At 38.5% G+C, this 27,363-nt stretch overlaps 5 protein-coding genes across 5 annotated transcripts in view; 3 read left to right on the top strand and 2 right to left on the bottom strand.

The window, feature by feature from the left end:
• The window catches only part of LOC135439118 (neuroguidin), a 71,657-nt gene extending 66,808 nt beyond the window's left edge, over nt 1-4,849 (bottom strand). Inside the window, exon 1 of the mRNA XM_064697744.1 lies at nt 4,317-4,849. Coding sequence (XP_064553814.1) covers nt 4,317-4,325 — 9 coding nt within the window. The 5' untranslated portion in view covers nt 4,326-4,849. The remainder of the gene's footprint in view (nt 1-4,316) is intronic.
• A 383-nt stretch (nt 4,850-5,232) lies between these two features.
• On the top strand, nt 5,233-8,832 carry sip1 (septin interacting protein 1). Its single transcript, XM_064697749.1, has 3 exons — nt 5,233-5,433; nt 5,491-7,811; nt 8,590-8,832. Exons 1-3 carry the CDS (start codon nt 5,325-5,327, stop codon nt 8,719-8,721), a joined length of 2,562 nt encoding a protein of 853 aa, XP_064553819.1. The 5' UTR covers nt 5,233-5,324; the 3' UTR covers nt 8,722-8,832.
• A 2,394-nt stretch (nt 8,833-11,226) lies between these two features.
• LOC135439373 (beta-1,4-glucuronyltransferase 1-like) lies at nt 11,227-15,158 on the top strand. Its single transcript, XM_064698095.1, has 3 exons — nt 11,227-11,679; nt 12,667-13,441; nt 14,885-15,158. Exons 1-3 carry the CDS (start codon nt 11,252-11,254, stop codon nt 15,080-15,082), a joined length of 1,401 nt encoding a protein of 466 aa, XP_064554165.1. The 5' UTR covers nt 11,227-11,251; the 3' UTR covers nt 15,083-15,158.
• A 2,101-nt stretch (nt 15,159-17,259) lies between these two features.
• Nucleotides 17,260-19,234, bottom strand: LOC135438954 (uncharacterized). Its single transcript, XM_064697514.1, has 5 exons — nt 19,160-19,234; nt 18,856-18,997; nt 17,870-17,955; nt 17,658-17,811; nt 17,260-17,588 (listed from the first exon to the last, which is right to left on the bottom strand). The coding sequence occupies exons 1-5, from the start codon at nt 19,232-19,234 to the stop codon at nt 17,260-17,262; spliced, it is 786 nt and encodes a 261-aa protein (XP_064553584.1).
• Nucleotides 19,235-19,555: 321 nt separating this feature from the next.
• Nucleotides 19,556-21,992, top strand: LOC135439422 (uncharacterized). Its single transcript, XM_064698149.1, has 5 exons — nt 19,556-19,630; nt 19,695-19,833; nt 20,218-20,303; nt 21,227-21,380; nt 21,446-21,992. The coding sequence occupies exons 1-5, from the start codon at nt 19,556-19,558 to the stop codon at nt 21,892-21,894; spliced, it is 903 nt and encodes a 300-aa protein (XP_064554219.1). The 3' UTR covers nt 21,895-21,992.
• The last annotated feature ends 5,371 nt before the right edge of the window (nt 21,993-27,363 follow it).

The following is a 27,363-nucleotide window of genomic DNA, read 5'->3' as shown; positions in this document are numbered from 1 at the left end:
AACACCTCCCAACAGCAACACCTCCCAACAGCAACACCTCCCAACAGCAACACCTCCCAACAGCAACAACTCCCAACAGCAACAACTCCCAACAGCAACACGATCAATGAAAATTTCATCAGCAAAAACGGATCAACCCCAACGGGCCTTATTTCTGACCAACTGATAAAAGCTTCCAGTGCAACCTTTGTTTATGTGAGAGTTTCTGGGCGTGGCAACAAAGTTTAGTTTGGAGCTTAACTTGTTCGTTTCAGACCAGTAACCAAATGGTATTTAATTTAATCAAACTTTTTTATAAAAATGTTTTTTGATGTTGAATATCTATAAAAAAACGGTTACTTTATTTTAAGCCGCAGCTTGCACAGAATTCTCCTAGAAGCCAGTCAATGTACAGCTAAACATTAAATATGTTTATCCTGCGGATAATTTGCAGCACATCCCCAATATGGATTCACTAGTACAATAAAGAGAGGAATATAAACCATTTCTGAAAATGTAGTTTGTTGAAGGTTCCATTTTCGAAGCATCCCATGTACTGCTAAAAGCATTTGCAAAGACAGTTGAAAGTATTTTGTACTTTTTACAGAAAGTTTAAACAAATTTGAGACGGTATAAAATACTGAAAAAATACTATTAGTAATATAATTCATGGGCTATTTCTTGTCAGGGTTTTCCATTAGAGCTCCTCAAATGAATTCGCTTAGACCGCAAAGTGACTCATTCCGGGAGACGACTCAGAACGATAGAAGAGACAGATGGCCCATTAACTTAAGCGCTCAATAACTTTGAATATAATTGGGAAGTTCATATCTTTGAATGCTTTTCTGAGACCCGTTTATTGCATATAAACACACTCACACACACTCGCACAGAACGTGGCCGGGAAACTGGTTAAAAGTGCGTGAAGAGAGCGTTACAAATAAGAGACTCGAAACATTTTTGTTAGCCTCGGCTAGCTCCCGGGCGAGCACAGATGTAGGCCTATTAGTCCTGCATTTATCACACACACACAGACACAAATATAGATGTACACACACAGTTAAAACACACACACACTACCGTCTAAACAGGCAGCAAAAGCAACAAGACTCAGTCAAATATCAGAAACGTTCGAAAGCGGCCGCAATTCACCCCCCCTCAATATATCCGCCGGCCCACACCCATGGACACAGCCAGGGCAAAATGCAAATGTGGAAAATGCGCTTTGCCATAACTGTGTGTGTGTGCGAGTGTGTGTGTGATTGTGTGTGTATGCATGCTGGACAGTTGCAGTACGCATTTCAAATCGAAATGTGGAACTTCAATCAGTTGGCGGTGCAGGTAGACTAGTCGCATGTATTTTAGTTTTCTTAATACCCTGTACACATCAATTGTTAAAGGGGATATATATACTTTAAAGCGGAGATGTATTGCGATGTCCCTACAATATTAAGACAATGAACAAATATTACCTCACCCAAATTTAATAATCAAAGTTGGGCATATAATGAATATATCATACTTATACATATATTTATGATATCAATATATCCAACATTTTCTACCATTATCTACCATTTATTTATATAATTAATATATCATATATAAGCCACCTATCCTATCCACATAATCAATACATACTCCATAATCCATCTATCCAATTATCTACAAAATATATATATTTTATCAATTTATACATCTATCTATTCTATATATACAATCTCATGCCATATTATATCTTTTTTTTTAAAAAGCAAGCTATATACATAATAATGACTTCCTACTGCTTGACATTCTACAAGATATTTCAACCTTTGTACAATTGGATCTATTTGATTTATCTATCCATCTATATTCTATCAATATTAATTAGTTTTTATTAGCTCATGCTCATCATAATTAATGCAACTTTTTCTAAAGCCGATTGCCTTTCTACAGGATATATTAGACTCTAAAAAAGGACCAATTGGATATATTTATTTTTTCTATTCATCTATCTAAATAGAGGTTTTTATCTCAATTATTCATCCAGCTGCATAGTATATATCCTATCCGAATGGATAGATTTATTCTAACTAAGTAATCCTCTCCATTCAACTATATACATAATATATATCCGATCCTTCTTATCTTATATTTATCTATCTATCTATCTACATAATATATATCCTATCTATCCATCTGTCTACATATGCCCAGTTAATATATATTCACCAAGTTTTATTGGTTTATGCTATATTATAGATAATAATGCAGTTTCTTCAAGAATCTCTTCACTTTCTACGGAATATATAAGACTTTACTTGAGAACGTAAATAGGATCCATTTAATTTGTCTATCTAGATAATGTTTATATCTAATCCATCTTTCTACATAATATATACCGTATTCATCGACCTACCTTTATAATCAGTATATCCTATCTATCTAACTATCGACATAACCCATATACCCAGTCTATCTATATAAATTAGTTTTTATTGGCTCATGCTATATAATAGATAACATTGGAATTTTTTCTTGACTTTCTACAAAATATTATAAACCTTAACCAAGTTCCAGTTGGATCAATTCAATATGTTTATTATCTATCCATCTACCCACATATTTTATATCCTATCCATCCATCTATCTACATAATATGTAGATCCTATTTATATATCACATATTTTTCTCTATATGAATCAAATTTTATTCGATTTTCTTTTGTATAGCCCGAGATATTGTCAATAATGGATTTTTTCTGTATATCCTTGCCTCTTTGTAGGATATTTTGTACTCTACCTCAAACTGAAACAATTTAGTTTTTTTTATTTTCTATGTGCTGCCTCCAGCTTTCTGCTCATTGATGGTGGTTGGAAAATTGACTAAATGCAACGTTTCGAGTTCATTACGGGGGTATGGGAAGGGGGAGGGGGGTATGCCACAGTCCAAAGGCCCAAATGGGCCAATTTTCCCAGTCCTGTTCTGTCGTGTCCTGCACAGTCGAACAATTCCAATTGGGTTTTTCTATGCGAACGAAATTTTTGGTGTCGCTGCTTCGCTGACTCGTTGCCTATGGTGGTTGTTGTTGTTGTTGTTGTTGTTGTTGTTGTTGCAGTTGTTGTAGTTGTTGTTGTTGTTGATTCTTGTTTGGGACAGGGCGCAGCAAATGGGGTGGTTGGGAAAAACTGCATAGCTAGTCAATATTTTCCTGTTTTCTTTTTTTTGGTTGATGTCCCACGCAAGGATTTTTCGCAGTGGGGTTGCAAGCTGTCGTTGTTGTTGTTGTTATTGTTGTTGTTGTTGCACAAAGTTACGTCAAAGGTCAGGAAACGGGCGGTGGGGTTGGAAAAAGTGAAAAGTTTTCAAGTCCGATTGTGAGAAGAGTTGGCTTCTTTTTTTTTTCGCTCTTTTTATGTTTCAGCTGAGTAGGTTGACTTTTGAGGGTTTTATGGTGCATATCCCTAGCCGAAAAAGCAGGATTTAAAGGTTGTATTTAGGTGTTGAAAGTTGATCTGAAGCACGAGATGCTATTTGAATGCTCAAAGCGAGGGGTTTTACTTTTTAGTTAATAAATTTTGAACATAGTTTCGAGTAGGCTAGAGCAACAATTCGGTTAACTTTTAGGGGCAAAATGATCCCCACAAAGGCTGGTTAGAGAAATCAAATGATTAAATGTGCTTTGATTTAATTAACTTTATGTTTTATATACAAAAAGACGATTTCTGCAGCTCAACCAAAATGTGCTGCACGGTTTTTGCAAATAAAAAGTTATTTATATTTGATTCTCGACCTAAATAGACTCTATAAAGTACTCTTATTTTCCATAATTAGATATAAGCCAGAGAAATAAATTTGTAGCTCCAGCATTTTACATTTAATCACAATAATCTTTTATCAGATTGAATAAAAGGTTCGAAATATTCAGATATAAATTGTAAAATTAAAGATTTTATGCTTCTGAGAGGATTTTAATCAATCCTGAGGATTAAAAACTGAAATAACTGGAATTCATCCCAGTTATCCATCTATCAATTAAATTAGGAATATTAATTCAAGCAAAAATATATTTAAAACCTCAGTTTTTAATTACTTAAATATAGAAAACTTAACTATGCTTAAAGCTTCAATTTAATATTTCAATATTTCAACGTTAAGCTCTCAATGTATAAACTCTATGTGTTCACTTTCCATATAAATATAGCTATAAACATTTCAAATTAGCTTTTTCTAGCTAAGTATTTTTGATAAATTGCATCTTGAACCTATTTAGCTCATATGTTCATTTGAATACAAAATATTTAATATTTAACTAATAATATTAATCAATTCGAATGCATTTATTATTCACTGACCTGAACCATTTTGTTGTTTTGTTTGTGCTGCTGCTGTTGTTGTTTGTTTGTTTAAGTAATAATTAAATCCAAAGGCAAATCAAATGCCAGCCAAAAATTAGATGCCGGCAGCGACCGTCAAAAGAACGACAGAGGAAAAGCAACAACAAAAACCTTCGAGAAGAACTGAGGAAGCGGTGTTAAGCGCACGTGTTAATTTCACTTTTGTTTTGCTGCTGCCGCTGCTGTTGCTGCTGCTGCTACTGTATTTGTGAGTGCTGTTTTATTTACATTCAATTTGCATTGCATGTATGTACATATACGTATATTTGTAATTGTGTTGAACGAATATTAAATGTAATATACAGTTTACGACACAAAACGAAAGGCGGGTGCTTTGTGCGGCGCGGCCTGTGCAATTAGTTGTTGCAGTTAGGCTAATATGTTTGCTGTTGGCACTTTACGCAGCTTTAATTACGCGTTGTTATAATTTCATGCGCAAAAACCGAACAATGAACCGCACGCAACAAGAACATTGGGAACAATGTTATGTTATCGTAAGCAGGCAATGCACGTGCCGTAGTTCAGCAGGCAACAGCAGAACTAGTTCGATTGCGCGGAGCTGTGAGCTAACATAAAGAGCATGTTCTTCGGAACAAGTGCTCAAATTTGAAAATCACACGCTTAATATATAAGTTAATATTAATATATTATTTAAACTTTATGATTTATATACTGCAAATCAACAATAAATGCTAATATGCAGTTAATAGTTACTTAATATATGGCGCCACATGGTAAATTGAAAATATAATGTCTGTATTAAAAGTCAGTAGTTAAGCAGCAGCGGGAACTACTGAATGTGATTTCTATTAGTGCACTGTTATACTCTAAATGGCAACGGTAACTTAAAAGAGTATGTTACTGGACCATATGGTCGCTTTACAACACTTAAGGAAATCTCTGCCAAACGTATTTGTTTATTGCTGTTTTTATTGATATTTGGCGCTTTATTTATGTCAATTGAAAATGTCGGACAATGAATACGAACGCTTTGAAATCACGGACTATGATTTGGACAACGAGTTCAACATTAACAGGCCACGTAGACGCCACACTAAGCACCAACAAATTTACGGTAAGCAAAAGTTACAAATGTGACACAAAAATGATGAAATATTTTTGGTTTTGTCAGGCATCTGGGCGGACGACAGCGACAATGAAGGCGAGGACGAAAGCAGCGGTCGACGCGGTAGGCGTGGCCTGGGCAGCGGCTCCTCTGGCAAGCCCAAAGATTACACGGCGCCAGTAAGTTTTGTGGCCGGCGGCATACAACAAGCCGGCAAGAAGCAGAAGAAGAAGCAGGAGGAAAACGCGGCCAGCGATGAAAATGTGGACAGCGAGGCGGACGACAGCGACGAGACGCGTCCATCATTTGGGCGCAAACAGCCGCAGCTCATGGACAACAGCGATGCCAACAGCTCAGATAGCTCTGCTGGGCCGGAGGAGCAGCCGCCGCAACAGCCAACAATACGGAACACAGCGGGTTTCAGGCACACTTCGCACATACCAAGCAATAGGAATGTTGGTGCCTGGGAGCAGCATACGCGTGGCATCGGCGCCAAGCTGCTGCTGCAAATGGGCTATGAGCCCGGCAAGGGTCTGGGCAAGGATCTGCAGGGCATCGCACAGCCAGTGCAGGCGCATGTGCGCAAGGGACGCGGCGCCATTGGCGCCTATGGTCCGGAGACGGCAGCCAGCGTGGGCGGCCAGCCGGCCAAACCGCTCAAGCTCGACGAGGATGTGCGCGAGGCCAAGGAGTTCAAGGAGCAGCTAAACAAATGGAAGAAGGGCGGCAGCAGCGACACGCGCGAAAAGTCCAACAGCAAGCGCTACTACTACAAGTCCGTGGAGGAGGTCATTGCCAAGGGCAAGAAATCGGATCATCTGCTCTCCGAAAAGCTGAGCAAGCGCCTGGGCAATGTGCCTGTCATCGACATGACCGGACCGGAGCGCCGCGTGCTCAGCGGCTATCATGCCTTGGCTCAGAACAAAATCACGCCCGAGGAGACGCTGTACGATGCGCAGGCTGGCGAGGAGAAGGGCGCCACGCCCGCCTCTGTGTTTAGCATGCCCGAACTGACGCACAATCTGCAGCTGCTGGTGAGCCAGTGCGAGCAGGAGATCATTGCCATAGATAAGTCGGAGCGCGAGTGCGCGGATCGGCAGACGGCGCTGGAGCACGAGCAGCACCAGCTGCTGGAGCTGGTCCAACTGGAGCGCAATCACATGAGCACACTGGAGGCGGCGCTCTCCCGACTCGAGCAGCTCAGCGAGAATCCCGAGCTGAGCCTGGCGCAGGCGGAACGGCTGTTCCTGGAGCTGCAGCACGACTATGCCGCCGAGTACAAAGAGTTCGGCCTCGCCGATCTGGCGGCGGGCGTCATTGCGCCGCTACTGAAGCGCGAGCTAAGCGACTGGCAGCCATTGGAGCAGCCCACCCAGCCGCTGCAGCTGATCAAGCGCTGGCGTGGCATTCTGCAGCAGGACGAGCCCGAGCTGCTGGAGCAGCAGTCGCGCAACGTTTTCGATCCCTACTCCTCGCTGATCTGGGCGGGCGTGATGCCCTCCTTTAGATCCTGTGCTGCCAGCTGGCAGCCCAAGGAGCATGCGCCGATGGCCGCATTGCTCGATGCTTGGGCGCCGCTGTTGCCCACTTGGGTGCTCGACTCGGTGCTGGAGCAGCTAGTGTTGCCGCGCCTGACGGCGGGCGTGCGCGATTGGGATCCGCTAACGGATGTGGTGCCCATACATATCTGGATTCTGCCCTGGCATGCCATACTGGGCGCCAAGCTGGAGGAGTCCATCTATCCGCAGATACGCAGCAAACTGGGCGTGGCACTGCAGGCCTGGTCACCGCAGGATCGTTCGGCGCGCGCCATGCTAACGCCCTGGCAGGCCGCATTTCCCGAGGAGCAGCTGGTGCAATTCCTGCTGCGCCACATCATACCCAAGCTGCAGGCGGTGCTCGCCGAGCTGGTGATCAATCCGCTGCAACAGAACCTCGAGCTCTGGCATCAGGTGTGGGAATGGCACGAGCTAATACCCGCCGCGCATATGGCCCAGCTGCTGGACAAGCATTTCTTTCCGCGCTGGATGCAGGTGCTGGCCATGTGGCTCAATCAGTCGCCGGACTATACCGAGATCTCGCGCTGGTATGCTGGCTGGAAGAGCATGCTGAGCGAACCGATTCTCCGGGAGCCCTGCATCAAGGAGCATCTGCGTCGTGCTCTCGATATGCTGCATCGCGCCACGGATGCGGTGCTCCAACCCACAACTGCCCCGCCGCCGCCCATGCCCCCAGTTGCGCCCGCTTCTGTGCTGCTCACACCCGTGATGCTCGTCGATGTAATGCCGCCCGCTCAGCTGGAGTTCAAGGAGCTCGTCTCACAGAAATGCGCCGAACTGGGCATCATATTCGCACCCCTGCCCGGTCGACGGGAACTGGGCAAACAGGTGAGTCGCAAGCGCGTGGAATTTCAAACTAAACTTTTTTCTTTAATTTAAGATTCAGATCGAATCGCATCACTATATTATATAAGCTGCTCATAGTTGGGGTTTTTGAGATTTCTTGAAGAATCTTGGAATTTAGGGGTGCAAAATTTTATGCACATCGTGCTTCTATGTCGTAGAGTTCTATAGGAATAATCGGCTGTAAAATGTGCTTTAAAACATCTATACCCAGCTTCGTACGAGCTTCAATTTTGTCCCAACATATTGGCAGAACCTTATTAAATCGGACTACTATATCATAGGAACAATCAGTCGGTTTCGTATAAAAGTATTTGCAAGTCTGCAAACTTCTTTTGAACCAAGCTAGTTCGCAGTCTAATTTATTTGGCCCAAAAAAACGGCTCAGGCGAAAATCGAAGAAAGCACAATTTTTCTAAAATAGTTTGATTATTAACTGAGGGAAACTTAACCCTAACCCTAACCATGGAACCAACAAAATTTATTGTATGGCAATTTCTGGGATAAATCAAATAAAGCTCGCAAATTCTCTATGAAAATAAGCAGGTATTGAATACTTTTTAGTAGAGCAGGCAAATTAGCAATTCAATTGTTTCATTTACATTTTAGAAATATTTGAAACCTGTGCTTGTAAATGTGATAAATCAGATGCACATCCTGTCGCTTAGAACCAGCCTTTTTGTCTGGTTCTATTTCATTTTTTTTGTACACAACTAATTTTTTCTTTGGTATAAAACAAATATTAAAGCATTCTTTCTTCCAGATCTATCGCGTCGGCAAACTCTTCTGTTACATCGATCGCAACGTTTGCATGCTGAGCGATGTCAGCTTTACGAATTGGCAGCCCGTGGCACTTAATCAACTGCTGGAGCGTGCGCAGACGGGGCTTCTCTAGTCATGATTATTGTTAGAGACACAAAAAGGCTCCCATCGTACCCCATTACATATGTTAAAAATAACTCTTGTTCAGTTGTATATTTCATAATTGTAAAATAAATTTAATATATATAATATAAGGAGATAAGTCGGCTCTGAATTGCTTTAAAATATATTCTCATTTAGATATAACTAATCATATACAAGCACATTGTCATATATAATCAGGCAGCAGTCCATTTTAACTATACGTCACGAACAAAAACAAAAGTAAAGAGCCTTTTAGATTAGGTGCAGCAGAAAGCGAGAGTAACAATACAAGAGAGAAAGAGAGAGAGAGAGAGAGACAAGCTCAAGAGAGTTAATTGTAAAATGAGAGCTAAAGCGACGATAAAATTAATTAGCTTGGCAACACAACTTGTCACAAAATTAGTTAAAACTGAATGCTTGAAGAACTGAAAGTCTTGCTTGAATTTATGAGAATCGCATAGAAAGGCATAATATGCAACAAAATTTGTAGCGCTGCCCGGCACTGTCTAGGCTATAATTGTTTGTTGAAATTTAGAACATCCTTTATACAGTAAGCATTTAAATATTTTCCTACTACTTTGAACTCACTTATCGGAGTGGATTTGCGCAATTGCTGAATCAGATTGCAAATCACATTTTGCATAGATATTTAAAAATTAGTAAGAAATTAATTAGGCGATAAACAAATACAGTCTTTCGCATTTTATTCGGCCGTGGGATAGAACACGTGCAACATGTAATCATTATTTAAGAAAGTTGAGGTTTAATTCAGAGATTTACTAATATATATTTAAAATAGGATAAAAGGCTTGCCTACATAACATAGCATGTCAAAGTCTTTATCTGCCACAGCTAAACTCAATTTTGGGTACTAAATATTTGGCTACTTTCTCGTTTCCTCTTTTCTCATAATTATATCTGGGTTTATTTTTATGACAAGTACATAATTGAAAGAAATATTTCTCAGTTAGAATATGCTCATTTTAATTTGACTAACTCAACGGAATTTATTGTTTGGTTTATCAAGAACGCAGGAAGTTGCCGCCCTATCAGAGTTATAAACACAATGGGCGTCGGGCCTACGCGACTTACACAATTATATTGTGCACGTAAAAACATTTGATATTGATCACAATGTGGCTAATCTCCTCACTTATCGCAGCCATATCTATGAGCCCTTATCACTGGCATCAATTGTGCGTGGGGAAAAACTGGGGGGAAAAACTGTGCATAAAATACCTCAAATAAAACTCAGCCATATCAAAGTACTTTGCAAACGCGATGTCATGAACATACATGCCTTAGGTCTCTGAGCGTCGAACTAGAATGCGAGAAGTTGCTGGTTCAAATTCAAATTTCTTTATTAAATTTGTTACTACTCATAAAATAAAACAATATTACATTAAAAATAAATTAAGAATAATAAATCGTTCTTTTTTTTATTTTTTTTTCAACATTATTATTATTTTTATTTAAAATCTGTCGGACACAAAATTTGGAAATCGAACCCAAGCGAAGAGAAGCAAGTTAATATGATTGAATATTTAAGATTGAATCGAACTTTGTTTACTTGAATCGATAAGCTACAAAGAGTTATTACATGTGTTGTTTGATTTATAAGTTTACCGTTAACACTTAAAGATTGCCAATATCAAAGACAGATAAAGCAGGTAGCTTATCAGCGATAGCAGCTAAAGAGTTTCAATTATGATGGGAAAAACATTTGAACGAAATAAAAAGAGACGCACCTAATAATTATATAAAGTAGAATGCAAGAACTGAGAAACTAATTCTTGAGAAATGTGCTGCAATAAATGTAGACCTTGATATGTCTCTAGTTACATTTTGAAATAGAGCGCAGAATTTATAGCTTCTTTAAGTTTCATCGTGCCTTCTCCGAAGAACCTTATTACGTGCTCGTGCTGGGTCGTGCCGTATCACGCGCCCATCTCTAATTGTAACCATAGGAATGCGAATGCGTACCATGGTCAGATTAGGACTCTAGGAAAGGCCTCTATCGCTAACAAGTATCATGTTCCATTTGCAGCCTTCAGTTGGCTGTCTTCACTTGTCGCTGGCGGTTGTAACCGCGCGCGTTTTTTTTTCCCAAAAACGAACTTCTTCGTTTTTTTTTGGATTAAACAATTGTAATGAAAATTCTTAACTAATTCTGGAAAATTACCAGAGGGTTAACTGAAGATTAACGTGTATTGCACCTGATATTACACAGAAACCCTTCGATTTATTGTGTTATATATTCTTATCAAAGTTAAAGTTTGGCCGCGTTTCAGTTTAGCACGTACTTGGGCTAAAGTTCAGCCTTGAGCTGGGTAATGGGAGAACCCCGTCTGGCCGTGGTTTATCATTTAAAGTGTGACAGTTGTAAAGTGCCCGCAAGCTATATATATACTATATAGTATATATCATAATGCAATTACAGTATAAGTAATTGTTTTAATTTTGCGCTCGCGTGTGCCGCTCCAGTCAAGCCCAGCCAAGACCCAAGTGTTGCCACATCCATGGTTGTGCAGGTCAATAAACGCAGTGTGCTCCTCGTGCTGCTCGTCGTCTTGGTTTTGCTGCTCGTCTCGCGAAATCTGCGGCAAGCCCAACAGCTGGCAGCTGCCCACGAGAGGCGGCAGAGCCATAAATCGCAGGCCGAGGCCGAGTCCCTCACGCTTCTGGACATAACCGAAGCGGACGCGCCGCTTGATCCGAGCACCGAGGAGCCCAGATGGCTTTCGGCACGCACCCAAGAGCTTCAGGCTCTGCTCAAATGTCGCAATCGTCGTCTGAGACTGCAAAAGCTGCAGCACGGCAATTATTGGGTGATCCAGAACCTGGTCATGGGACGCGAGAGCCAACGCATGGGCTGCGCCGAGTCCATCACCTACACCACAAACGGCGACTACACCTTCTTTGACAATCTCGAAACGGTCACCGAGCGGTAAGCATAAACATATCTCGAATTTGTGAATCCCTTTTCAATATTTAATCTTAGTATTTACAAGGATCGGAATTGTTTTAGCTTTTTAAATAAAATACTTGGTTACTTAGGAATGTTTATCATTTTACAGTTAAATAGTTATTGGATTTTAAGAAGATTAAGTAAATTTGAAAATATTCCGACTGATTTCAAAGAAAGAATTCCCAGACTAATAACTCGACTTAGTTAATGCGTTGCCTTGTTTGAGAGTACGCAAGTTCTATTGGCAAATATTTTTTATTTTTTTTTTAACATTATTATTATTTTGATTTAAAATCTGCCCGCTCTTTGACAAATATATACACATTTTTTTTATTGCTACCCATGAAAATTTTTAGTTCATTTTTATAGCTCATCATTAAAAAAAAAATATATATTTGTATATATTTGCCAACGTACTCTGTTTCAAAATTATCTCAAAGACCATTTTATATTCCTCTTTCATTACGATCACATAGATCTAAGCCCAAAATCGATAAGAATCGATCTATCGTTGTCTATTGCCAGTTTTTTTTTAATTATTTTGATAATCTTAAGAACTACAGTTTCTAACTTAAGGAGGTAGTTTCTTATAGAGCACAAACATATCCAGAATAGTTCACATATTTTATACCTCCCACAGCTACCCGGAAAAATATTTAGAACTTATTCTTAGAGATACAGCTTCGGGCTTTGGGATGTACACACTCTTTGAATTCATATGTATGCCCCTAAAATTTCATAAGGATCGGACTTTAGGAACCGAAGTTATGCAAGAACACATTTACCCTTGGGTCGATCTAAGAGAAGAAAAAACACCCGTGCTTGATGGGGAAAAAGCTAGAATATTTTTAACATCAGCTTGCCGCTGGAAAGAGCGAGTCGATTAGAGCACTGTGTCTTGTTTTTCTTAAAATCGGTCAGCTTTATCTATTTTATGATTCATGAATTTCTGTCTTCCGCTTTTAGCTGGCTGGGACCAATCAGCTTTGCGATACACACGCCCGGCTACGATCTGAACGCCACGCTGGATGCCATACAGTATGTGAGAAACTGTTTGCCGGGCAGCCAGCTGATCAGCGACTTCGTCAGCTTCCACATTTACTTCTCCAACGAGCATATGCCCGAGTATGTGCCCCACGACGAGAACGAAGCCCTTAACTGGCCCTTTCGCTGCGTGGATGAGGCTGGAGGCCCGTTGCCGCCGCCCTACGCCGCTGCGAACCGTACTGCCATGTACAAGGTGCAGGCGAACCTGACCTATCCGATAAATGTGGGCCGCAATATCGCCCGGGGGGCGGTCAATACCCACTTCATTTTCGCCTGCGACATTGAGCTCTATCCGAGCCTGGGCTTGGTGGATCAGTTCCTGGACATGGTGCAGCGCAACAATAGTGTGCTGGCCCTGAGTCCAGGCCAGCAGCCGCGAGTCTATCCTCTGCCCGTCTTTGAGATAAAGGACGGGGAGCGTGTGCCCAATGACAAGGCCGAGTTGCTGCCCCTCCTGGAGAAGGGTCGGGCGCAGCTCTTCCATGCGAAGGTCTGCACCAGCTGCCACAAGGTGCCCGGCTACAAGGACTGGATAGATCGCACCGCCAGCGTCACGGACGATCTGAATCTGTTTAGCATGACCGTGCGACAGGGCAACCACAAATACTGGGAGCCCTTCTATATCAGCGACAATACGGAGCCCATTTTCGATGAGCGCGTCACCTGGGAGGGACAGTCCAATAAGCGCATACAGGTATGCTCCTTAAACCCTGAACCCATTAAAAATGGGTAAAAGGGATATTTGTGCAAATGTATGTAAGAGGCAGAAGGAAGCATCCCCGATCCCATAAAGTGTATATATTCTTCATTCAGCATCAATAGCCGAGCCGATCCAGCCACGTCCGTCTGTCCGTCTGTCTGTCCGTCCGTCCGTATGTATGAACGCAAGGATATCAGAACCTATAACAGCTAGAGACTTTTATACGTAGGTCCTCCTAGCGCCCGCGCAGTACGAGTTTGTTTCCAATAATCGATAACTTGTCCCGTTTGTAAGTAAACGATAAAAATCGATATCGAAATCTTGTTTTTTGAGCAATTTCGGCAAATAATATGAGCTAGAGTCACCAAAATTGACATGTAGCTTCTAGAGTAGTAGATATATATCAAGTATCTTTCATTTTATACCTAACGTCTGTTGGAAGAAGAGGGTTCAGTGTATCTCCTAGTCGGTAGCTCCCGACTAGAGCTTCTTACTTCTTATTACTCGATTTGTTCTTCATTATTATCGGAAAATGCACAATTCGATATTAAGAGAGAGCAAGAACAGAAAAATTTACCAATTTCTTCTATAGAGACAAGTTTGTTCAAGATATCTTGAACACAAGAAGTTTTTCATGCACGAAATTAATTTTTGACATATGCTCTGTCTGCGACAGAAAAAAAGCTTTAATACTTTTAGATTTATCAAGCATATATACGCGTAACGCGGTCGAAGTTGTCTCTTACTATAAATCCATATTTTTAAACCAAATTCTAATATTATATATCAAAATAATATATATGATATATTATATTTATAATGAAGGGATTCCTTAAACGGATTCAGATCTGAACAAAATCAATTCGATCAGTTGTTCACAGTGTGCCAAGAGTCTGAAACTTGGGGTCACACTGAAAAATGTGATTTCCTTATGCTTGCTTGTGTGGCCGTTCTTTTCGAAGAACATTATGCGGTCACACTGGATATCTGTTTACATTATGTTGTGCTTTCAATATGAAGCACTTTGTATGCTAGCTGCACTTGAATTTTTTTTAAATTAATTAATTTAACATTGTATGCAAGATGGGACTTAAAGATGGAGATAAAAAGGACAAAAGTACAGCTAAAAATATAAAAAAATAAAGAAACTAGGGATTTTGCAAGCAAGTTATTATTATTAAAAGGATAAGAAAAATAGTTTTTAAACTATCTTTGGGCACTTTGTACTTTTGCGCAGGCCGCCAGCTGATCACGAAATCGAAATCAAATCAGTTTCAGGAATCCCAGTAATATAATTTCATTAACTATTATTGCCTATCGATTTATCGATCAATATGCACATCTCTAGTGAACGCTTAGAGATCTTTTCTCTTTTTTAAGCATTGGAAATCTTTTAATTTATAATAATTTATATCCTCTAATTGTCTATTTTTTCAGGGCTATGCTATGTGCCTGCTGGGCTACGAGTACCATGTCCTGCATCCTGCCTTTCTGGTGCACAGTCCCGGCATTAAGAAGCCGGCACGGAATTCGATGCGCGCCAAATATGCCAGGGAAATGACCAAGTTTATCAAGACCAAAATTGAGCCCGAATATCGAGTACTCTACGGCAAGAACAAGAATTGCGTGACGTGACATGAGGAGACGAGACAGGCAAAGGCTCGCATTCAAGTGATATAAACTTAGCTTTAGTTGTAAATATTTAAGATAGTTATTTATGTGGAGTACATATTTAAAATATATTTTTATGTTAAAGAAATGGAAACTCTTCCAAAGCAGTTCGACTCGCTTCTGTTTATCTACTTCCAATTTTCAATGGGTGCAGATTTTTAGGCTTACGATTTCATTGTAGATCTGAAGCCAAGTCAGGCACAATTTCAAATTTTATTCAATTTAAATTTTAACCCGCTTGACCCAACTCCTTCTTTCCATAGTTTAAGCTAATTAGAATCTTACCCTGTAAATAAATAATGAAATAAATAAGTAATTGATAGAAAAAAAATATTGATATAATTATGCAATAAATAAATAAATAAATAATTTATGGGAAAATATTGATATAAATATAAAATGTACAAAATAAAATTTTATAAGCAGTTTGAAAAGTAAAAAAGTTTTCTAAAATACAAGAAATTGATTTGTTTTTTAATGAAATAATGAATTAATCTTTTTAGGGCATAAATATATTTTTTTTTTTTGATGGCATAAGAAAAACCACTTTATTTAAAATCTGTCTTGCTTTGACAATTATTAAATAAATATAAATATGGCATCCAAATGTGAGATCGGCGAGTTTTTTAAAAAATGAAGTATTTATTGTATATATAGTCTTTACGAGACTCTGCACACCAAATTTGGAGTCTCTAGCTCTTATAATTCTTGAGATCTGTTCGATAACAGAATATTGATATCGATTTTAATAGATTTCGTGGCAACAGGACAATTATTGATGGTCACATGAGGCATAAGCAAAAGAACTGATAAATATGCAATCCAAATGTATGCGAATACCAAAGCCAAAGTCTAAACCTATAATGAGATATGTCATTTTCGAAAGAAATGGAAATATTCAGGATATGTGTTTTCCATATAAGACTCAACATACCAAAGTTGGTTTCCCTAGCTCCAATAATCCTCGAGATAATCTCAAAAAACCGAATGTCGATTTACAGCAAACTGGACTAAAGCACCCAAAAACCAAATAAAAATTTCAGTAATTACCACACCTACAAAAAAGGAAGACATTTCGTATATAGCTTCGGGACTATAAGAAAATCTAGTTGAAAAAACAGTTAAATACATTTGAGAGCCAACTCTGATATCTCTTCCACAATTATCAGATATTTGCGTCAAGATGGCAGCGCTGCAAGTGTGGTGAGAGTGGCAACGCTGCATGTGTGGTGAGAGTGTGTGCTTTGCTAAGATTATAAGGTTTAGGCCAAATTGACGCTAGATGGCGCTTTAAACGGAGTTTGCTTTTTGTGGATCAAATGTTGTGTTTCCGAAAACGGTTTTTAGCAAAAGTACATGAACTTGGGCGAGAAGCAGGGCTGCTAAACGGTTTCAGTTCGAAAAGAAACATAATTTTATATGTGTTTATGTAGATTTTATAAATAACATAAAAATTTTAAAATAGGTGTGAGCTAAGTTCCAAACTAAAGCCTGGGTTGATAGATGTGGCAAAGCAGTTTCACGAACCGAGCCTTGATTTGCACTCTTGTTTCAAGCCCCAAGCTGAAACTCCGAAAATTACTATAGGGTTTATAGCTTTGATAACTGGTGAAAGTCAGGTATATCGGAAAAATCAAACCAGAATATTTAAGCAAATAATACCAATAAGGAGGATAGAACTTCGGATATAAACTTGAGCTGGAAAAAAGTTAGTGGCCTGCTAATACTAGCTCAAGAGACAAGAAATTGAAATAGTATAAAGGGATAAGGGATAGACGAAAGGAAAGTTACATAAATCTAAAATTGCATTAGCTGGCAAGGAGTCAATCTTAAAAAATTTTAAAAAATAAATAAGTAAGAACACAAAAGTTGAACCCTTTTAATTCCAAAAATTTGGAATTACATAAAGAAATTTAATAAATTAAAATATTTTAAAATTAACAAAAAAAAAACAAGTAAGAACTGAAAAGTTAAATTCTCGTAATTGCGAGAATTTGAAACAACAAATAAGAAACTTTGAGTATTATAACAGCAAATGTTGCCCAACTTTGTAGCACATGAAAAACGAAGAAGAACTCATTTCGAATACAATTTTATTTTTTTAACAATAATGCAAACATGGAAATCTCAGCATTTGTAAACTAGAATCCTTTTCTGTGCGCATAGCCCAAGTTGATGGCATTACGAAGCAAGACTTCAGCCAAAAGTTCCTGGCTCTGGAAATGCTTGTGGGCCTCATCTTGGCCAGAGTTGATATTTAGCTCATTTGAAATTGGTTCCAAGTTTTCAATTTGCCACCATTTGGGCGCATTTTTGTCCACATTAACAACATTTACATGTTTCGTTTGGGTCGCATTGAGTCTGGGCCTAAACGGATCCGAGCCATAAAGCTGTTGATATTGCCTGCTCCGCACAAGTTTCAGGATTTGTTCAAAGGCGAGCAGCGCCACGAAGTCATAGACCGTTAGCACTGCAAGATATATAATTAATAAATGAATATTTAAATATATACATATTTATAAATAATCAGAGCACACACTTGCATAGGCAGTCGCCGTAAGAGTTAGCAATATGAGTTTTTCGAGGCTCACGAAATGTCTGACGATTCGCAGAAAGAGGACGAAAAGCGTTATGATTTGCACAATATATACAAATTCGAATATCGCCAGAGGTAAAACCAAATATCTCTTAAGCTGTTAAAGAAAACCAAATAGAAACTCAGAAAATTTCACATTTTATTCAGGCGCTCACTTTATAAGCTCCATACGCGGCAATAATACAGGACATGCAATGGATTATCGTATAAATCTGAAGAAGTATGGTAACCGCTTCGGGATCTGTAAGATATTTTTGGTAATATACAAGATATATGCTACGACATATCGACAAATACTGAACAGAAATGATATGGTAATAAACAAGATGCATTTCGACAATTCGACAAAAACTAAACGAAAATTCCAACAAATTCCAATAAAAAATAGTCTCTGAGAAAGCACGAGTTATTTTAAGTTAAAAGAAAATTATTTTAATTTCGATTATAATAAAATAAAATTATTAAAAAAGTAGAAAAAAGCTAATTTTATAACAATAATGAAAAATATTTTGATATTAAAATAAAATGATAACAGTTAAATAAATATAATTAATCCTAATTATGAACCCATTTTTTTTATACTGATAATTATATTTATATTATAATAAAATAATGCTACATTTTTCAGGATGCGAAAAATTAAAACAACTAAGTCACGTCTAATTATAAAATAAGAAAAATAATAGAATATTGTTAAATAAATATTTATAATAAACTAATTATATACCCTATTTTATTTTTGTTATGTATGTTTAAGCAAAATTATAAGAATATATTTTTGTTTCTATTTAATTTAATTAATTAATTAATTAATTTAATTTAATTAATTTTAATTAATTTAATTTTTGATTTAAATTAATAAAAAAGAGAAAAAGTCGATTCAGTCAATGGCAAATCATTAATCTGGCATATTGCAGGATTTCAAATTTTGAATAAAAATATTAATAAATAAATAAACTAATTATACACAAATTTTCTTAGTTTTGAACTTAAAAAATATTTAGGCAAAATTATAAGAGTAAATAATATTTTTGTTTTGTGCCCTTTAGCAATAAAAGATGTGTTTTTAGAATTTTGATCAGGTCGACCATTTTGTGGCGATTTTCATTGATATAATACTTATTTAGAACGTGATACTTACACTGTTCCAACCAGTAAATGGTATCTCTGACCATATAGTAGCTGGCTCGGTAGCTCAAATTAATATCAAAAGTGGAAATTAGCGAAAGCGTGAAATCAAAGCCTTCCGTCGAGATAACATATAAAATAGTAATGCTTTTTATCTGTACAACGAGCAAAAATTGCAGTAAGTAAAAGAATAAATACAAATTTGAAGAGTCGAGAAGTCGCTGGTTTAATTTAAGCAGTACATTTGTAATTGGTTTTAGGTAAGCCAAATTAAAAGGAAATTGGATGATTAAGGACCAAAGTCACAATTAACTAACCAATGCAAACGCGCTTATCAAAATAACACCCAGTCGCACCGAGGCGCAGAACAGATAGGACTCCATAAACAGCATTGCGGAGAGAAACTGAGGATTCGTCCTGGAGCATTGCGAGGCGAACGCCATGACGTCCAGCTGGCGAATGAAATATTGCTAGCCATTCGAGTTGCATTAGAGCCAAATATGAATACAGTTAAGGTATCATATATGCAGATTGGCATCTCCATGTGGAACAAGCTTTTGTCATTTACGACCCTCTCCGTCCCCTTTGTTTGTTAATCGTTCGTTATTGTCTTTGGGCCATTTGTCCGGCTGCGGCAGTCGCGTGGGTCCGGCAGGTGCAGCTAGTTGTCGCCTGAAATATGGCCAAGCGTTTAAAGTAATTGAGCTCGGAATATGTTGTTTATGGAAAGCTATTTGTGCTATTGTTCGGTGCGCCTCGGCATACTGATTGTGGCTGCATTGGGCATTGTAAGCAGCATCCTTTCAGAGTATCTGATCTTGTTCATGAATTACTTCCCGACAACTTCCACAGATCCTGTCCGTGACACTGAGCACACTCTTCTTTGTGCGGGGCGTGCGATTGTTCGATGAACTTATCGATTTGCTGGAGAATGACTCACAGTACAAGAGCAGCAATATTATACGCAGACTCATCAACTGGATAGAGCACTGTGAGTATGTGAGAATTAAGGCTGCAAACCGACATCAAATCAATCTGGTTCAAACCCGGAATTTGTCAACTTTTCTTCCCCAAGAAGCGAGCCTTAAAATCTTCAGCTGAAAGAAACCCATATTTTTTCTCATTTTGGGTTCGAGCTCACAGTCTGAACTGTCTTTGGACTTTTTAACATTATTCTTTGAATACAAATTTTATTTATATTAAATTCGATTCGTTTAAGAACTTCTAAAGATATGAGAAACAAGCTTTCCAACAAAATCTGGTTTGTGTTGGAAAATTGCTTCGCACTGAAATTTTTGGCAATTTTTAAGGTCTTGCTAAATTTAGTAAAAATTGTGTAATTGATGCTTTTTTTTTTCTTCCGACAACATTGCAGCACCCGATAATGTGCTGATATTCCTGCAGATCATGTGCTATGCTCACATTGCAGCTGCCTTTTTGGGCATAGTCGGCGCCTTGAGGGTAAGTACAACTTGGCAGATCGGTTTCAAGGAGTAAAATTTAGCTGCTAATCCAACTTCTATTTCGCTCTCAATACTTGATTAGGTTTTATGATTTGTCGAAACACTTTTTAGAGCTGCAAATTTGAGCTTAAGTTGAGCAAAGAATTTCAATTTGATGTACAGAAAATGTTGTAAAATTCAACGATTAAATTTTAAGAACAAGTTTTGCTGAAACTTGGTATTTTTAGTTAAATGTTTCCCTGAACCCATTGAAAAAGGGTAAAAAGGGTATAATGGTTTTGTAAAAAAGTATGTAACGGGCAGAAAATATATATTCCCGATCAGCATCAATAACTAAGTCGATCAAACCATCTCCGTCTGTCTGTCCGTCTCGACAGACAGTCGTATTCCTGTTTTTTAAACAAATCTCTTAAGCTTTTAGGGGTAAAGTCACCAAGAGTAGCTTCTTGAATATATATAAATATATAAAGTATCTTTCAAGTAACTTTATCGGGAACTCCCGAAGGCAACTCCCAACTAGAGCCTCTTACTCGTTTTTTCTTTTTTTTTTGGACGTATAAATTGTTTAATGTATTTCTGCTCGACTGTTAATTTTTTAAATTCTTTTATTTTATTTAATTTTTTCGAATACGATCTATTTAAAAGCTTTGCCTATGCTCTATGAATTGCAATATTTGCATTCTCTTGGCCGGAAAGAGGTTTAGAATTCTTGTTAGTTATTTTAAGTCTGTTTTTAGCTCATCTAAGAAAGGCACACAAAATGCATATATCAAAGATACACTAAAATCTCGAAGCCATATTTAATTTTCGTACTAGAAATTGAAATAGAATTATAAATATGTATATTTAGAAAACTAGCTCTATTCGAGAAGGTAATTTTACATTTTTTATTAAATAAAATTCCCTTTAATCACTTCTTAGCTGCACAAATGGTTGTTGCTGCCGTTGGCCTTGTTCGAGTTCATCTACTTTCTGGGCATAACAATTAGCCACATTGTGATGATGATTATGCTGAAGAAGCAAATCAATTTGGGTCTGCTAATTGTGCTCACCCTGATAGGCAGTTTCTATTGCCGTAGGTGGACACAAATGTATTCTTGTTGTTGGTTTTTCTAATGAGAGTTTTTTATTTGTGGGCAGTTTTCGCGGGCTACAACTGTGTCACTTGCCTTGCCATGTACCAGATCATAAATCTGGTGAGGAGCAGCAAGTATCGGCAGCTTTATGGCGAGGATCCCTTTCAGCCCATTGTGATGCGGCGTTCGCAGGGCGAGATACAGCAGCTGCGCCTGCTGCACACACCTGAGGACACGGACATTGACGAGCAGAAGCGTCTGGCCAAGCTGGGCCTCTGGCCCGTGCGCCGCCAGCCTCAGGTAATCTCAGTTATTCCGGTGCAGGCCCCGGCTGTCAGCTTGAAGTGGTGGCAGCAACAGGCCCTTGACAAGGACGAGCAACAGCTCCAGGACTCGTCTGTCTATCGCAACTGGCAGCGCGATGAGCTGCTGCGAGGCGTTGGCGGCGATGTGGAGCGCAAAAATGCAATAAATCGACGCTACGCCGAGGTGCAACATTTTCAATGGCGCTAAATGCCCGGGGAGACACACTCCCCCCCTCTATTTAATAAGTGTGGCAGGAAAAGCACAAAGTTTCAATTCGATTTTATTTCTTAAGTACCTCAAAGAGTATTTTTTAATTATTTATATTTAACCATGTTTAACAATAATAATTATTGGATATAAGCAATTTCTAATAAATATATCTATATAATCTCACGAGACGACCTTGGTCAAAGGAATTCGACCCTTTATATATCTGTGGTACTACCTATACTATAGTATGTCTCATGTATCTGATCGCCACAATATACAATTTAATAAAACTGAATTGAATCTCACAGATACAATTCTTGTTGTTTGCCCTTCGTGGCTTAAATTGGCTTAATAATCTTTCTTCACTATTTAATCGTAGCAATAAGCTTGGTGTAATATTTACTTATAAGTCAATTTCAATTAAACTTCTCTTTTTCTACTAGCCTAACTCGTAAGTATACTCTTTTATCGCTTCCTTGCACGAATCGTTCAGGGTTCTGTTGGTTCTGTGATGATTATAACAAGCATTACAACGTATTCTGCTCAGAGTCTTCTCTTCCTCGAATAAAGTCTTCTATTCTAAACTATTTAGCAGTAGATAGTCAGTAGATAGTCTAAGCATAAAGTCTTAGTTTGTATTCGCCCCTCGGTGGGTCGAGCGGAAGGTGGGAAAATATATATATAATATATATATACATATATATTATTATTTGATTCAATTCTATGGCCCCCATCAAACCACGAAAAAGGTGAAAAAACTAACGCTGGGAGCGTTTGAATAAAAAAATAAACATTTTTACATGCCACATTTAAGCTTTGAAATTTTCATAGAGATCGGAATTTGAAAAGTATGGTTAAAAGAACAAAAAATAAATTTCCCCACGGTGTGTGTCAAAATAAAATATGTATCTATATATATATGCATAGATAATATACCACACTTCAATATTTATATCTGCATTCTATAGAGCATTGTGCTGCTTTGATATTAGTTATACAAAAAATTAAGCACAACGAGAAGAACTCTTTACTTAATATATTTATGAAGTAGCTATATGAATTGATTTGACAGGAGAGCAACGAGCTTTTATTTTGAGAAAGATAAAAATAATTTCGCTTACCGCAAAAAAAATTGGCTAGCGCTCGCTCTCCTTTTCTTTCTCTTGCTCAGGCGGCTATTGTGAATGAAATTTAATGTTATTTTTCGCATTTCACATTTTTCACACATCAAATCACAAAAATCAAATCTTTTACGCGCAATTTATAACGAATATCATATATTTTTGCGTGTTCAAAGATCGAGGACTGGGACTGGGGACTGGAATGATTAAACTAGCACATATTTTACGACACGTATTTATCACATTTAACAGCGGTTAATTAAATATAATTTACACGCAAACGCATTTACAAAGTCACACACACAAACTGCGATCAATCAACACGGCAGACGCGCACAGACTAAATCGTCTTATTGAGCGCGCCTACGCTAAGCTGGCATTCGCACCAATACAACAACAACAAGCGGGAGCACACATATAATGCAGCAGCCGCGCTCACGACATACACACAGCACAGCACAGGCCGTCCGCATGGCCCGCTCTCTGCATTTATCCGCAGACTGCACTCTGAGCGTATATATAACAGGATCATAGGCGTCTGGACCAATGGCGTGTGCGCAGTGGCTGAATAGATTATCTTGCGCACTCTCGTTATCCACTCTCTGGATAAACGCTCTCAACAGGCGCGACGTTTCATGCAAATGCGCACTCATTAAGACTTATTAAGTGTATGCTTACACATATGTATGTACATATACTTATTTGTACCCTTGCTGAGGATACTTTTATTTCATCCTAATGTGTGTAACGCATAGAACTAAACAGCTCCGAGCCTACAGAGTACACATATTCTATATAATAATGATCAAGAATTTGTATATATGCTCCACAGATATTCGAATTTGTTTAAAAACAATTGTTTTGTAATTTTGAATCAATTTAAACGTTTTAAAGAAAACTTTTATATCAATTTTAAAGATTTCAACTAGGAAAATAAATAAATTTAAAATATGTACATTTCTGTTATCTTATTCGATTTTGAACAAATTGATGATTGTTGTCCATTTATTGCCAAGTTTCTAAATGCAAACCGCAATAAGAGTCTTATAAAATTGCTATAAAATTGTGTTGCAGCAGATAATAGAACGGAGGAAGAAGCCTGAATGCTTTATCAACTTATTCAATAAAAAAAAGGACACTTCGATTTTTCTGTGCGCTGCACTTGCTGGGGCTTAACAATTCAGACACCTCTTAGCATTATTTCCAGCCCGCTCCCCGCCCCACTTACCCACCAGCTCACTAGCCCGGCGAACTTCTCCTTTTTTTTGGGGGGTGGGAGCTCTTTTTGCATAAACGGCAGTACAGATTATGCAACTGTCTGGGATTGTCAAGCGTCGAGTCGACAACACGCTGCACACTTTGCATATCCTGCACAGGATACGGCCAAAAGAGTGGGGTGGAGATGGGATGGGTAAGGGCAGGGTGGGGGCGACTTACAAATGCTTTTTGCCTTTTGCATTCGCAGTCAAATGCACAACGTTCCGATAAAAAAGGGAGAAGCGGAAAGTTTCTGGACTATTGTGATGCCAAACGAAAAATCAAAGTGTCTCGCAATTGTGCCCAGGCACTTGGCGACGGGTGCATTGAAGCAGAAGGCAGGAGAGAACGGCAGATAGAGAGAGCGGGAGAGTGATAGCGGGTGAGTGAGAAAGCGAACGATACAGTCAATTTCAATGTCTGCCCGCCGTCGCCATTCCCAGTGTCCCGCTCACTCAGAACTCTGGCCACACTGGCGGGCACCACAGAGAATTCAGCGCTATGTTGACAGTTACCAGTTACAGCTACTCTCGACAGTGTTGCAGTGCTGCCAACTTGCGACTAATTTAATTAAAACTTTTTGGCCCCCAATAAAACAGTGAAGTCTATCAGTCGGCAGCCAGTCGAGCCCAGTCAGCTGAGACTCAAAACCGTCCCCGACCACATAATTGTTTTGTATAGCACTTTCCGAAAGTTGGCAACACAATTATGGATTTAGTAAATAAATTTGAATAAGTTACGGTTGGTTTTTGTTATTAGTTTTGAGCGAATTCAATTCGTAATTTAAGTGATCTAGTTTGAAAGGAACAGAGCGAACTAGTGAACTAGTTCGCGGTGCATGAACAAACCAGATTGAAGTGAACGCTTTGAATGAGTTAGCTGTGGGAACTTTAAATGAACTGTAAAAGCACAAAATAGGGAATAATATTATTATTATTGCAATTATGATGATTATTATTAATGTTATTGTTATTATTATTACTAGTTTATTATTATTATTGTAATTATGAGTTTTATTATTATTCAACCGAGTTAAGTTACACTGTCTACCATGAAGAAGAGGACATCCGTTCACTAGCCTGCGATTTAAACCAGCTACCTTCTCAATTACTAATTATACTACTAATATTCCTTAGATGTATGTTATATATTTAAGGATATCATATCATAGCGTAATGACTGCAATCAAAACAAACACCGTCACTTAGTTAGCTGATTTTTTCCCATTTCCGGAACATGAACGGAACACACGTAAAACTGTACGTGTCGTTGATTATCTGCCGTGTGCTTAGCAGCGGATTAGCCTGCCAAAAAAAAAGAAAAGAAAAGCAGAAGAAGAAGAAGCAAGTCGAGCCTTGGCAACAGAGCCACTCAACGTCGTGGCTGGCACGTGGCGACCTGTGACTTTGCAACAAGTGGATGTGGCATGTGTAAGGTAGGTGGAAGCCAAGTTAACGACAGCTGGCTAGAGGCTGAGAGCCAAGTCTGTCGCTGGGTGGATTTTAATTCAATGTGCATGTGTGTGCAAAGCTCGGCTGGATTAAATCAGTTAAGAATATTCCATTTAATTTACAAAAACGCCTGTCATTCAATTTAGCTGACATTATATATATATTAATAGTCAGCTTAGTCATATAAAAAGATATCAATTAAAATATTAATGCTGCTCAAAAAAATATAAAAATATTTAATGGTTTTCAAGCATTCTTAAGTGTTACACATTAAATGACAAATTCATGAGACTCTATATATGAGGCCATAAATATATTTATACATGAGTATCCATAACTGTGTTTAGCGTATTTGCATGAAACGCGCCTGCTGAGAGCGTTTATCCTGAGAGTCGATAATGTGAGCTCGCAAGATAATCTATTCGGCCACTGCGCACACGCCATTGGCTCAGACGCTTGTGATCCTGTTATATGCACGCTCAGAGTGCAGTCTGCGGCTTAATGCAGAGAGCGGGCCATGTGGACAGCCTCTGCTGTGCTGTGTGTATGTCGTGAGCGCGGCTGCTGGATTAAAAGTGTGCCCTCAGTTGTTGTTGTTGTATTGGTGCGAGTGCCGGCTTAGCCTAGGCGCGCGCTCAATACGATAATTTAGTCTGTGCGCGTCTGCCGTGTTGATCGATCGCATTTTGTGTGTGTGACTTTGTAAATGCGTTTGCGTGTAAATTATATTTAATTCCCCGGAGTTAGGTGATTAATACGTGTCGCGTGTGCTAGTTCATTGCATATACCAGTCCCCGATCCTTGCTCATGCAGAAATCTTAGATAATCGTTAAAAAACCCTTTTAATGTATGTTTTTGGCGTAACATTAAATGACATTCACAATAGTCGCCTGAGCAAGAGAGAGAAAAGGAGAGCGAGCGCAAGCCAACATTTTTTTGCGGTAAGCGAAATTCTTTTTATCTTTTTCAAAATAAAAGCTCGTTGGGCTTTTGTCAACTCAACTTTTTATCTGCCTAAGAAATACTTTTTAGGAAAAAGTTTCTTCTTTAATTCATTTGTCAAAACAGTTATACAAATTATTTAGACAAATTTTGTTGTTATACATACTATTAAGAACGTATAACAAATATGTTAGGAGCAAGCAACTGCATCCGCTTTACAGAATGCAATTTAATAAATTGTTTATGTTTAATATTATTTTAATACTCGCTTGGAATTGGAATTGCTGGCCAGTCAATATTTTGATTATTATTATTTATTAATATTTTGATTTGAGTATTTTGATATTTTATCTTGGAGTTTTGTATACTCGTGTATAACACTATAGCGCAACGCCTACTGCTGGGCGTGGCTATTATCAAATATTTATAGCTGCCGCCATATTGGAGCCAGACAGATTAAATTTCTCTAAAGATCTAAAAAGAGATAAGAAATATATTTAATAAACCGTTAACTATCGAAAAAAATGGTAAATGAATAAAATAATTTGCATTATTTTTTACACACTTTACATTTATTGATTGAAGTAGTCAAATAAGAAACTTATGCAATTGTTTAACGTAGTTAAATACCAGTTGAATACTTAGAGTCAAATCGGCGTTAGGAGGAGGGTTCTAGATGAGGAGGAGGAGGGGGA

The sequence above is a fragment of the Drosophila montana genome, unplaced genomic scaffold, assembly GCF_035044405.1.
Source record: "Drosophila montana isolate Dmon_TW-CO22-7 unplaced genomic scaffold, ASM3504440v1 contig_402_1, whole genome shotgun sequence".
In the NCBI taxonomy this organism is placed as follows: domain Eukaryota; kingdom Metazoa; phylum Arthropoda; class Insecta; order Diptera; family Drosophilidae; genus Drosophila; species Drosophila montana.
The sequence above is the reverse complement of the archived record's forward strand: the minus strand, read 5'-3'. Positions and strand labels throughout refer to the sequence as shown.

What these genes read in the sequence shown, in the direction of transcription:
- sip1 (XM_064697749.1), top strand. Translation starts at nt 5,325, where the DNA reads ATGTCGGACAATGAATACGAACGCTTTGAAATCACGGACTATGATTTG. An exon ending in TAAGCACCAACAAATTTACG is followed by an intron (nt 5,434 to 5,490) that starts GTAAGCAAAAGT and finishes TGGTTTTGTCAG; the next exon opens with GCATCTGGGCGGACGACAGC. An exon ending in GACGGGAACTGGGCAAACAG is followed by an intron (nt 7,812 to 8,589) that starts GTGAGTCGCAAG and finishes TCTTTCTTCCAG; the next exon opens with ATCTATCGCGTCGGCAAACT.
- LOC135439373 (XM_064698095.1), top strand. Translation starts at nt 11,252, where the DNA reads ATGGTTGTGCAGGTCAATAAACGCAGTGTGCTCCTCGTGCTGCTCGTC. An exon ending in CTCGAAACGGTCACCGAGCG is followed by an intron (nt 11,680 to 12,666) that starts GTAAGCATAAAC and finishes TTCCGCTTTTAG; the next exon opens with CTGGCTGGGACCAATCAGCT. An exon ending in AGTCCAATAAGCGCATACAG is followed by an intron (nt 13,442 to 14,884) that starts GTATGCTCCTTA and finishes CTATTTTTTCAG; the next exon opens with GGCTATGCTATGTGCCTGCT.
- LOC135438954 (XM_064697514.1), bottom strand. Translation starts at nt 19,234, where the DNA reads ATGCTGTTTATGGAGTCCTATCTGTTCTGCGCCTCGGTGCGACTGGGT. An exon ending in CATTTACTGGTTGGAACAGT is followed by an intron (nt 17,956 to 18,855) that starts GTAAGTATCACG and finishes AATATCTTACAG; the next exon opens with ATCCCGAAGCGGTTACCATA. An exon ending in CCGCGTATGGAGCTTATAAA is followed by an intron (nt 17,812 to 17,869) that starts GTGAGCGCCTGA and finishes TTTCTTTAACAG; the next exon opens with CTTAAGAGATATTTGGTTTT.
- LOC135439422 (XM_064698149.1), top strand. Translation starts at nt 19,556, where the DNA reads ATGTTGTTTATGGAAAGCTATTTGTGCTATTGTTCGGTGCGCCTCGGC. An exon ending in TTGTGGCTGCATTGGGCATT is followed by an intron (nt 19,631 to 19,694) that starts GTAAGCAGCATC and finishes CAACTTCCACAG; the next exon opens with ATCCTGTCCGTGACACTGAG. An exon ending in GCATAGTCGGCGCCTTGAGG is followed by an intron (nt 20,304 to 21,226) that starts GTAAGTACAACT and finishes ATCACTTCTTAG; the next exon opens with CTGCACAAATGGTTGTTGCT.